Source organism: Protopterus annectens, chromosome 4.part0, assembly GCF_019279795.1.
Source record: "Protopterus annectens isolate FY-2018-M chromosome 4.part0, PAN1.0, whole genome shotgun sequence".
NCBI classification, from domain to species: Eukaryota; Metazoa; Chordata; order Ceratodontiformes; family Protopteridae; genus Protopterus; species Protopterus annectens.
The window spans coordinates 190,144,277-190,157,542 of NC_056733.1; the positions used below are offsets into that span (position 1 = coordinate 190,144,277).

At 39.4% G+C, this 13,266-nt stretch overlaps 1 protein-coding gene across 6 annotated transcripts in view; it reads left to right on the forward strand.

The window, feature by feature from the left end:
• Positions 1–13,266, forward strand: part of TMC6 (transmembrane channel like 6) — a 1,104,128-nt gene that overhangs the window by 791,758 nt on the left and 299,104 nt on the right. For all 6 annotated transcript variants that reach the window (XM_044068185.1, XM_044068183.1, XM_044068186.1 and 3 more), the window contains one exon: positions 3,865–4,009. In XM_044068185.1, the coding sequence (XP_043924120.1) occupies positions 3,865–4,009 (145 nt within the window). The remainder of the gene's footprint in view (positions 1–3,864; positions 4,010–13,266) is intronic.

Here is a 13,266-nt window from a genome sequence, read left to right on the forward strand (position 1 = left end):
AGCCTTTCGTTTGACACTCATGTTGCTAAAGTAGTTAGGAAAACCTTCTATATCGCCCACCTGATCATGAAGGGATTCACATCTAGATCAAGGGAGGTCATCGTCCCCTGTACTCATCACTCATTAGACCTATGATTGAGTACAATGCCCGTTCGAATGTATCTGACCAGACACCTGATGCAGCTTGAAAGGCCCCAAAAGTTCCTCACCAAAAGGATAAAGGGTCTCAAAATATGTCTTATGCTGCCCGACTGAAAGAACTCCAGCTCTATTCAGTCTCATACCGCTTGCTCAGAGGTGACCTGTGCCTGACATATAAGGCCATGTCAAACCCAGATTTGATGAATATGCTTCACCTCAAAAATCTAGATCCCTCAGAACCACAAGGGCGGGAGACTTAAACCTTGACACGGTTATAAATAGAACGTGCTGGAGGGACAGATTCATCACCCAGAGACTCCCTATGCTGTGGAACAAAATCCCGGTACATGTGAGGCAGAGCACCTCGCTGGCCTTGTTCAAGAGGAATCTTGACCAATGGATGGGAGATCGCAGATATACCCCAGGGATTACTTCAGTGTCACTGCTTGACAGAGGCACAGAAAAATGATAGGCATAGTTTTTATTCAAACTAAAGGGGTGGCGAAAGCCACATAACTATGGGCTAGGCTTATAAATGCCCTTGGGCAGATAGCCTAGTATGAACCTATGAACCTATAAAACATCAGGATTACCCTTGAATATTGTCCAGTTTCTGGTTATGATTGTTTGCACTTCTTTTTCCCCTACACCAAATGGTATTACCATATTGTCACAATGCTGGGAATTATTCTTGGCCTTATTTATAATATTGCTCATGTTTGTTTCCCCTAATAACGGCCTGAATTTAATTCTCCAGCCATCCAAGATCTAAGTCTTGATGGGTTCACATATATTGTTAGGATAACCTCTATTTTTGAGCATGTTCATAATAATTTCCATTTCTAGATGAAAACTTGTAATATCTGAGCACATACATTTCAACAAAGATACATTCATCTCATAGTTATAACAGTATAACTGGAGTAACCTAAAGCACCTACCACTAAATGAGACAGTGTCTTACTTCAATAATATATTCTTATAAATCCTAAATGAATTAGCCCCCAAAAAGTTGAGCCAGATCCTACCCCCTAGGTGTCCAGAATCACAAAAATTATCATGGAATGTAGAGATGACACCTGGAAAATCTGGGCCAGAAACAAAACTCAGCCAAACTATCAGAAATTCCAAAAGCTTAGGAACAGAGCCAAATGCCATAGTAAATTAGACAAAAAATATTACACTAACATCCAAAATAAAAAAAAAGAAGTTATCAGAACAACAAGTTATTCTGGTTTTCCATAAACCAGTTCAATACAGCCTTCACCTACACTCACATCTAATGACTCACTTAACATTGCTAATGCTTTCAACTCTAATTTTATTAAATCAGCCATGGACACATTGCAGACTGCAGTAACTCCCCATACTCTGCCTCTCCATCCAGTCCCCACTGCTATAATCAGAAAACTACTACTTAAACTAAGACCCACCTCCCTAGCACCAAACAATCTACCTGGCGAGTATTAAAAAAATGGCAGCAGAAACCATTGCTTGCCCTGTCTCAATTTTAATAAGCAACTCAATCAGTGAATCTTATGTACCTTTACTATGGAAAAATGTTACATCCACATAGGTGGTCATTCTACCAAACTCACTAATTATATACTCGTCACCATTGTTTTTCCCCATCAAAAATACTTGATAAGTGCATCCAGACCCAATGCCTACACTATGTCCCACAGAATGCTGTCCTTTCACAGCATGTATTTTTTGCCCCCTCCTCAGTACCTCCCTGCCCTCCTTAACTTCACTAATACTGCTAACACAAAGAGAAATGATGGGAAACTTGTTAACTGCTCTGTTTCTTGATCTATTCAAAGCTTTCCACACTGTCTTCAACCATATGTTTTTACTAAAACAATCCAATCCAGGCTTTGACAATTTCTCTCTATTCTGATTTTCTAGTTACCTCCCTAACAGACTCCAAGCAGTTAAATGGCTAACTGACATCTTACCTTTTTCTTTGTTGCAGTTGGGGTCCAACAAGGATCCATACTGGAACCTATCCTGTTTAGCATATTTGTTAATGACCTTGATTTGGCCAGTAAGAATGCTATCTTAATACATTACAGTACAGTAGGCAGACAATTCTAACATCATCTGCTCAGCAAACAGCCTTAATTCCTATAAAAACTGACCCAGGAATCCTTCACTTCTATAGAAAACTGGCTGACTACCTCCGAGCTATTCCTAAACCCTAACAAAACAAACCTAATTCTCTTCATTCCCAAACACCTCACAATAAAGAAAGCCTTCTTCTCTATTACCTCTTCCAACAATACCAAAATAGAATTCGTCACACAAACCTGACTACTAGGAGTTTACATAGATAATGTGGTTTGGTCACGAGGGCGAAGCCAGAGTGGCCAAACAAAGCCAACCTTGAGTAAATCCAGCATTACCCACACCCAGAAGTGGGTTATTGCTATTATACAATGACATTATTTAAGAAAAAAAAAATACTTTTCTTAAATAATGGCATTGTATAACGCCTCCTTGCTGCCCGGTATTCTGCGGCAGTTCTGATGTACTGCGCATGCGTATGCCTACGCAGCACATCAGAGCTGTGGGCAAAAGCAATGGAGAAAGCAAGATCTCTGTTGCTTTTTAAAAACTGTTTCGCTATGTTAAACCCATTTAACATAGCGAGACAGTTTTGAAAAAAGCAACGGAGAAAGCAAGATCTCCGTTGCTTTTTACAAACTGTCTCGCTATGTTAAACTCATTTAACATAGCGAGACAGTGTGAAGCAATGGAGATCTTGTGTTCTCCATTGCTGTAAAAAAAAAAAAAAGAGTTATAGTAATGGAAAACGTCCGGGCAACCGGACCTTTTTCCATTATTATAACTCTGATTTACAACGTGCACGCTGATCAATCAGCGTGCACGTTTTTGAATAGTAATGGGGGGTCGTTGTATAATAGAAGATATTGGTGATAAAGGTTACAGATGCGTCAATAGTATATGGCAACATTTAAATATAAAGTTAAGAATGTAGATAATCTAGTGTTTACAAGGGCTATAGGATGAAAAAGAGGAACTGGGATGGATAGGGGTAGGAGACAAGACTAATGTACAGGCCCAAATGGAAGTTAGGTAAGTTTTTAAATTGTACAGAAATGTTTTGTTTACTCTCATGATAAGTGATAAATGTGTTGTTATTTTAACTGATACGATGGTGTGATGACTGAAAAGATTATTGCCAAATAGGAAAAATATGTGAGGGGGTATAGAAGAGGTAAACACTTGAAAGAAGATAACTGATTATGGCTATTTGATGGTGGCAAGAAAGGCTGGGAGAAGCAAAAGAAGAAAACAAAGCACAGAAGCTGATGAAGTTTGTCATGGTAAGATAGATTTTTGCGTGCTTGCACTGGCATGTGTTTATCCTCTAGTGTTACTGTTCCGTCTTTGTGACATTATAACTGTACCCTTCAGTTTCACATAAATCACAGAACATGAAACTGCAAAAGATGAAAAGGTCTGATAAAGAAATTTGCATGCTGATGCTTTCTGTAAATGCAAGATAAGTCAGTGTCAGCATTCTGCTGTAAAGTGCTTGGGGATTACAGCAGACTGTGTGGGATGCATCTGAAACCTGGTGGAGCCATGCCAACAGGTGGGTAAGTGTAAGAAGCCATTCTAAGACAGCCAGCGGTGCATTACTGATGTAGCCAGTATGCTTTTACCACAACTCATGATAACATTTTCTATTTCTAGCATGTCCAAATCCTTTGGAAGAGTCTTCAGAGTTGGTGGTAACTACAAAGACTTGGCCACTATGGTCTTCTGCTGCTGGGATTTCAAAGTGATTCAGAAGCGCTCAGTAGTGTTGCAGCATGAAAACATCAGCACCCAACTTAAGGTAGGTGTTTAACTGGAATGAATTTGGAGGGACCTCTGCCAGGGTAGTATCTTAAGTGGTCACACCATGAAAAAATCGGCACAAAATTCAAGGTAGTTGGAATAAACTGAGGTTCTACTGGGAAGGTACCTTAAATGATCACACCATGAAAACATCAGTGCACACGCACATTCAAGGCAAGTATTTCTCCTAGGAAAAAAAATGGGGATTTTACTGGGATGGTGCTTTAACTGACCTGAGTGTATGCCAGTTATGGTAACACTAGGTTACCATCTACCTGCATAAGTGAGTGATTTCATGTGGACTCAAAACTGCTTTAAAAATACTCATTCAGTTAAAGCTTAGTTTTTCAACAGTCATTTTAGAAGGTTCTTTCTCTAGCCTTTATGTGGCACTTATGGATAGACAGCATAAATCAAGTAAGCAATGGGGCCTGATAATGTACTAGGCACCTTGATTATTAGTGCCTAGTATGACTTACTGGGACTAATCTTGTCACAGGCATTGTTCTAGAAGATTGGAGAACAATAATTTTCATGTCCCTACTCAAAGTGAGGAAACCAGCCACAGAATCTGGTAACTATAGACCCATCAGCCTAACTAGTCATATTTATAAATCCATTGAATACATCATCCCTAACATTACTAACTTCAACACTGATAATGTTGCATCTCTGGATCCATATCAGTTTGACTTCATCAGGGATAAGTCCTGCCTTATTAACATATTTAGCATCTTTGAAATAATATCTGAAACGGTAGATGATGATTATGAAGTGCATACATCATACTTGGACCTGACATTTGTATTATCCCTCTGTGCAAGTGTAAACTCAGTACTTGAACATAAAGCCATATACAGTTAGATGGCAAACTGTTTAATGTTAATAACTCATGTTGTTAAATTTGCAGGTACCACCATTTAAAGAAAAAAATACTTCATGTAGTTCCCTGGGCTCAGTTCTGGGCATTCCTTTTTTTGCCGTCTGTTTCTCACAAACCAACATGCCAGGCCTCTGATTAACATAATGTTCAGACAGTTATAATGTATAAGTTGTTATATGAGCATCAGTTGATTTGCAATAATTACAGAGAGGGATGAGCTATGCAGAAAACTGGTGTAAAGACAATGACCGCAGAATAAATGCAAAAAGTATAAATAGTCCACTTTGGTAACAAACAGTCCTTCATCACATCACATATGTAGCAGAAACATAAAAACAGATGTCATTATCACAGATACTCTTTTAAATGATTCTCTATTCTTTGACCTTCATGACACCACTGTTGGAAAATCCTTCTACATGATCCAGTTGATAACCAAAGGCATATCTTCTTGAGCTAAGCAGGTCCTACTTTTACATCATCTGTCTTCTCTCTCATCACTGAATACAGTGCTCCATTTGGCATGTGTCTATCAAATCATACCAAGTAACCAAAGAGACTGCAGAGAATCCAAACTAAAAAAAGTGTATATATATCACAGACCTCAAGTCCCTTAATTATCCAGAATGATTAACCACCATTTTCCTGTTTTTGGTCTCCTTTAGATGCCTCTGTGGTGGTCTTTGTTTAGCCATTTACACAATGAAAACCCTGTGCTCCTTGACCTTCTGAATATTTGTAAAATGGGTCCATGAATGCCTATATAGAAGAACTTAACCTATGCAAACCATCCAACTGACACAACAAATTGTTGCCCCACTGCATCCTACCCTCTCACTAAGCTCTGTCCACATATTAAACATAGTAGTAACCTTCCTATATTTGTGACTAGTCCTGGCAGTGAGCTGGACATCCTGTACTCTATTATGAGTCCCAGCTAGAGGCAGGGGGGAAATCCTGATGTTGGGTTTTCTGGCTATGCTATATATGGTCTGCAGACTGCCTGCCTAGTATCTACCTATGAAACTTTAATGGGACTTGGTGCACAGTATGTATAATTATGGGTCCTGTGCATAACTTAAGGAAATAAAGGCAGATTACCTGGTTTAGAATTATGGTACATGTGCAAGTAAAGGTCAGATATAAAATACAGGCAGCAAACAATAAAATTGTGTGTATGAGCTAACGATTGACAGACGTAAACTTATTGTATCTTGGTCAAGCTGCTCTCTGGTTTAATAATTAAGTTGCTTTTCCAAACTGTCTTCAATATTCTTGGACCTCTGTTGGCAAAGATACCCCAACAAACTACCCAGTAGCTAATTTATGCACATTGTTTTTTTGGATGGTAGCTTTCCTGGCAGAAGAGGTGGATCTTAGTCCTGCTGTACTACAGCAGGGGTACTAGTTTTCTACCAGTCTACCAACTTACACCACCTCCAGAGACAGGCAATAAGTGTCCCTGATCACAAGCAGGTTTTTACTTTCTTCTTGCATGATGCAAATGCAATGTAAAGGCAAGAGGCTTGTCTAGTCTGCAAAGTACATTTAACATTCTACTTGTCCCCAATCACTACCTTCCCCTAACCTTTTCCACCTGTTCTATGCTCCCTTAATGCCTACATGAATTTTATTTCAAGTGCACATACTGGTATTGCATTCTGTGGGCCCATAATGCAACTGTGAAGGGAGTAGTTAGCCCGTACAATTTGCTGCCTCGGCCCCCTCCTCTGTCCTACAATCTGCTGCCTGAGCTCCCTCCTCCACCCTACAATCTGCTGCTAGGGCGCCCTACTTCCTTCTCTGCCCTTCTTAATAAGGATGAGTGTTTCACGTGTCCCTTAAATGTACTTGTGCACCAGTATTATGCCCCCGTCTCTTCAAGTGTTGTGTCAAACCTCTAGCTCCTTTAATCTCTGGTCATATCCCTTCTGTTTCAGCTCCTGCCTCTTTTTGTTGGCTTTCCTTTGTATGCACCTGGTATTCTGTTTCCACTCACTTTGCTCCCGATGCTCTAGTCCAGGTGTGATCAGCACACCCAGACCCTTTATTTGATATGTTGCCATTAGTTTCACTCCACCAGCTGATAACTTCATTCAACAATTGTTGTGCATAAAGCAGTATTTTGCATTTGCTTGTACTGAACCTCAGTTGCCATCTCTCTAGCCAGTTGGTCAACTTCTCCTTTTTCTTGCACTCTGCAATGTTATAGCTTTGCATCAGAGAAAATACTGATGTCTCTGTATCTGACGCAGGTACACTGAGGAGAACTGGAGCCATGAGAAGCTTGTGTAATACTCTGCTTTGCTAATTCTTGGTATTGTCCATTTCATCACAGCCCTCTGTGTTGTGCAGTTGAGCCATATAGTAATCCAGTTCTTTTCTCTTGGTCCTACCTCAGCCCCTTCAATTTTGCTATCAAACTCCGCTTTCCAGTTAGTTACATCTGCTAGTACTCCCTGTCAAGTTCTCCTCTAACCCAATCATAAAAAATATATCTGGTTTAACTTTGCATATCTTTCTGGCCAAGAATACATGTTGGTTGCTGTTCTGAGATTAACACTATTGGCCTTCGTCTCTGGATTTTTTTCCATGCATTTAGGTGCTGCTACTGTTGCGCTACTTTATTTTTTTTCTGCCCCCCACCCCCTATAAATGGGTACTATAGTTGATATCTTCCATTTTTCAGGCAGTTCTGCATTAGACAATGATCTTTTGAAGATTTCCATCATGGCTTCTGCAAAAACATTCTTCGAATTTGAGAATTGAGGGAGGTAATCCATCTAGTCCGTGTGTGTTATAATCTCTAAGGACAGCCAGTATCCAACCTTCCTCCTCCTTGGTCCTGGTAACTGCCTACTGTTCTCATTTTGCCCTGCTTCCCTCCCAGTGTGGCACCCTCTCCTTGCCTTCATTTGTATTCATTGAGTATGTCTGCAATTTCCCAATATTATGTGATCTTCCTCCCAGCTTTGCTTAGCCTGACTAGAGCTGTTCCTTCCTTTCTGAAATGTACCCAGGAATGTCCTTGGTATCTTTCTGATCTTTTCTTTCAACTCCTGTTAACGTTCTCCTTTGCTGCCACTCTGGTGGCATAGAGGGATAAAGCCCTGACTACACATGACCCATCTTCAATTAGCAGCTTGGTTGACTGACAGAACAGCAGGAAGGGATGAGCATTTCCATTTCAGGAGGGAGGGTGGTCTCTAGGGCATTCCACATACACCAATCCCTGGTGGAGGCCAGGGATGTGTGAGGAAGGATTTGTGATCCTAAGGAGGGATTAAGGTGGTGTCATTAGCTAAGCTGCTGTGGAGGTACAGCAATACATCAGTACATATCCATTACACATCTGCCATCTTGATGAAACCAAGTGACCAAAAGGGAGGGGGAAATGGGGTAGGGCATAAATGGAAAATCCCCTGCAAATGGTGATGATACCCTTAGGATCTACATTGGTCTCTCCCTACATGGAGGACATCCATGGTAGATAAAAGAGAAGACTGGTAGATACAAGTGATGGATATGTGGCACTGGGATAGAGAGCCATAGCATGACACAAAAGGGGCTCAAAAAAATCTCCTTTTGCTGCTGTCATTACCTTTGGTAATCTTTTACAAGGGCCCTTGTTCTAATAAAGCTTCTGCACAAAACATGAAAGCCATGTAGGAGACTTGCTTCCTCCTCCCATAAGGTCTGTGTTGCAATCATACATTTCAACTGTCCAGATTTTTGTATAATGTCTAGATTTTTGCCTCATACTCTTGGTCTGTTCCTCATAAAATTCTTGTTTTTTGTGGAAAATAAGTAAGGATTGAATTCATTATGCAAACATTTCAGTTTCAGATTTCATAACCTTCAGAAAATGCATGGTAATAGAAAATAATTTCTTCTAGCAACTTGTACAACACTAGAATCAAAAAAACATCCGGGAGACGCTCAACATTAGACTGGATCCTCTCAAACAAACAAGACAAACTGACAAGTGACCACATGCCAACATATGCCATTAGAATTCTCTGTAACCTAGATAAGCATGTTATTTATTTATTTACATTTGTTGACCGGGAGTGTCCGACTGGACGTAGGTCCATTTTCAGTGGAGGCCCAGGGAGAAAAGCTCCACAGTTAAAATAAACAGACAGAAGTTACATTGGATTACATAGCGATTAACAATATAACATAGCAATTACTTACAACATATTTACAGATGAAGAACATAGTACATCAGTAGACAACTAGAATCTTTATCTGTGAAGTACATAACAGACATTAACAAATGTTACAATAAGAAGTTCCTGCTATATAATAAGTACTAGGCTTATGAGCATCTGAGCTTGCTGTAATCAAGGTAGTTAGTGGAGTGGAAAGAAAGGTAGTGGTTGGATGGGGTGGGTGATATTAGACTGGGAGTTGCAAGGGCATAGCCAGCATGCTTTTAGTAAAGTTTTGAAGTGGGTGCATGATGGTATGGAGGTAATTGTGGGTGGGAGGAAGTTCCATAATTTGGCTATGGTGCAAGAGAATAGTGCTTCACCAGCAGAGTTATTGGCTTTAGTGATCTGCAAGTGATTCTTGTTGCTGGATCTTCGTGGTCTGGTAGTGTGATAGGGTTGGAGTAGATTCTGGAGGGATGGACATTTAGTGGATGGTTTACTAGTTTGTGGGCGAGTGAGAGTTGATACAATTGAAGGAGGTGAGGGAGTTCAAGCCACTATCATTATCTGTAATCAAATCAATTTCAGCAAATATATTTTCAATGAAACAGTAAAACAATATAACTGGAATGTACTTAGGACAATGCCACTAGATACTGCTGTAGAACACTAGTAATATATTCTTACAGACCTTAAATAATCTAGCACAGTATGTAATAAAAGAGTAAAGTCCATCCCCACATCGTGGCTAACGAGAAACAAAAGAAAAACTCATGATAAAAATAGATAAAGCCTGGAAGAACTTGTATAAAAATAGAACTCAGAATGCCTTCCACCAATGTAGACATCTTAGAAACCTTGCAAAACTCCATGTCAAGCAGAACAATCAAATGTACTATATCAGCCTACTGTACAAGACAATCATCAGAACAACCCAAACCTTTTTTTTGGTCACAAATAAATAAGCTACTCCAACCTGTCAAGACCACCACTCCTTCTCCATAAACAGTATGACAGACACGTTTATATTACATTATTGACTGATGAAAAGAGCAAACGCTCTTTCATCGAACCTATAATGTCGAAAGTCCAAAACAGCGAAGACACGGAACAGCAATTTTTTTCCCTGGGAAAAAATTCACTGCTCCGCAAAAAAAAACCTCTGCTTACCACGCTAGTTTAGTTTAATATGCAGATGTCTCAGCATTAATATATGCAGCCTCAGCAATAAATAAGCTCCAAGACGTTACCCAAAAATCCTTCTCCTCTGTAAAAACCTGGCTCAAAGAGTCAGTCCTCCTACTCAACCCCGAGAAAACTCTGTTAATGCTTTTTACCTCAAAAAGTTGCCAAAATCAAAAGCAACCTTTTACCATAAAGTCAGCAAATAATTCTGTCATTGAAACTGTAACTCACAGTAAAATTCTAGCAGTTATAACGACACTCAAATATGACCAGTATATACTGCACACCATTAAGTCTACACACCAGAAGCTAGGCTCCCTTTATAGAATCAATGGATTCCTTATTGCTGCCAACTCTTTTATACACTGATCCTATCCTAGCAAACGTAATACTCAAAAAATGAAGCTTGCCTCTTGCTACAATAAAATAGCTAAGTTTGCAACCAGTCTCCCTCATAGGACCCACCATTGTCATAGCTTAAAGCAATTAAACTGCCTTGAGCTGTACAACTACCTAACATATTCACAACTAACTACAGCACATAAACTCATTCATCATCCAGAACAAAATGCCCTACAATGTAAAACTTATTTATTTATTCATTCATTTGCATTTGTTTACCAGGAGGTCTACTGGGCCAGGGTGAGCCCATTTTCAGTAGAGGCCTGGGGGAAAAAGCTCTAAAAAACAGAACATGATAAAGCTACATTGTTATTATTACTGCCCTACTGTCCAGCAAGGGAACTCTGTCCTACTAACATATTCTTATTATTCACAAATAAGTCAAATAATGTTGCAGGAAACTCACTGTACTCCCAATGCATTGCTAAACTCTGGAATAGTAACCCACACACATAAAACTCTCTGACAAACTCTGTAGTTTTAAACCACTGCTTAAACAACATCTTAACCAGTCCTTGTCCTGCATATTCTCATCACCAGGCTAAGACTTTGTGCTCTCACCATATGATACTCTCCAAATACTCTTCTTAAACAGAATACTCTCAACCTCTCACTGAAATGACAAAAGTGTTTTTATACATAACTGCTGCATGTACAATCCACCAAGTTGCATGTGGGCTTTCTCTTTAGTAACTTCTACCTCTGTAAAATCTTAGAATGTATAAATGTAACTGCTGTGTGTATATAAATGTAAATAGAAATGTAACTAATCTGTGTTTAATTGAACTAAGTATAATGCAATGTAAACAAATGAAGCTCTTCTCCCCAAGCCTCTGCTGAAAATGGGTATTACCTAGTTGGACTTTCCTGGTAAACAAATACAGAAAAAAATAAGTAAATAAATTTAGTACAAACCCTGAAAATAATTTTTCATTGTTTATTCATTGCTCTTTTATTAGCAAAATTTGTCTTTGCTAACACTCAGTTTGTTCCATCTCGAGGTCAGCAGTTCCTGTCCTTGGTATCTTTCTAACCTGAAACGTGGTACCCTCACACCATCTACCAACTGGTTGTTTTTCCCAGGTCAGATGGTGATGGTTGTGTCCCACTAGATCACTGCTTGGACATGTGTACACTTTTGTGTGCTCCTCATGTCTCTCGTATAGCATGGGAGGTTATGCACCTATGTCCACCTTGTCTTCTCTCCTGCTGTACAGTAATGTAACCAAGTATACCCACTGTGCAAAGTTCAACCCAAAGACTATCAAGCAAAGACCAAAATCTATCTGGAAATACTTCAGTAAGAAAAGTCATGCTATTTGTCTAAGGCAGCTATGGTGAAAGACTAATCTTCTTCCAGTGTGCTCTCCGGAAACAAGAATTTGTTAGAGAAGTGCTCATAAGAGGAACTCTGGGAAACTGATGACATTCATTTGGAGTACTAAAGGTTCACCATTCTTAAAGATGCTGAGTTCAATGAGGAAATCTTAGTGCCACTGACAGTGGCATTTATTTCTACAGAGGTCTTTGGCATGGGCACTTCAGAAGCTGCCATGCTCTCAGTTCATGGAATGTTTTCTCAAACTGAATCCTTTCAAATGTTGGTTAGTCCAGATGTCTGTCCAAAGGTATGTGCTTCCTACACTCATTGTTAAAAACCAAGAGACAGGATGGCATCTACTCATTCCTTGTTCATGCCGAGGATGGTTGTTCTTGGAGTGAGGTCTTGAATGTTATCCCACATCACAAACTCTCTAAGCCAGACTCGCTCTTAAGTCTCTGATTAACTAATATAAGCATAAACAGACATCCACTATCTTACCCACCCTTCCCAAACCTCATACCAGGCTCATTTTCAAGACTTAAGCTAGTTCAGGAATTTGTCTTTTTCTTAAAGAATATCCAACTATCTACTGAAAGAAATCAGTGACAGAGCTTTCTCCCTGGAAAGAAGAAGGGATCTCTCTAGTTCTGAGAATATTGGTGAACTAGTTTATATGGATCAGATGTCCTCCTCCCTGTTTGAGTCTAACACTAAGGGCACCCTATCCTCTGCATCCCCAACAGAAGATACCTCATTTGGAGGTACCCTTCACAGAATAAAGTACCACTTCAAGTAGGAGGCAAAGGAAGTTACTCTAGTCTAAATTTGATTTAGGGAGCTCCTGGGCCTACCATTTTTATTTTATTTTATTTATTTTGCATTTGTTGACCAGGCTAGTCCAGCTGGATATATGTCCATTTTCAGTGGAGGCCTGGGGAGAAAAGCTCCACACAAATTACAACAGCATAAAAGGTCAAGACAAAGACAATAACAGTATAATTTGGTACATAAGTTTTAACAATTATAGTACAAGCCTAAGATTATATATTTTATATTAAAGTAGGAAAAGGAAAAATGTATCTAAGAATAGATGAGTAAGACTAATACATTTGTATTAGAAATGGTGTAGTACAAATCTTTATAACACATTACAAAATTAGATACACCTAGTAATTTAGATTATCCAACTATCTACTGAAAGAAATCCGTGGCAGAGCTTTCTCCCTGGAAAGAAGAAGCTAAGATGTTCTTAGCCTTTGTCCATCCTTCCAGTAACTGAAGCCTTGGCTGATGAATATGAATTT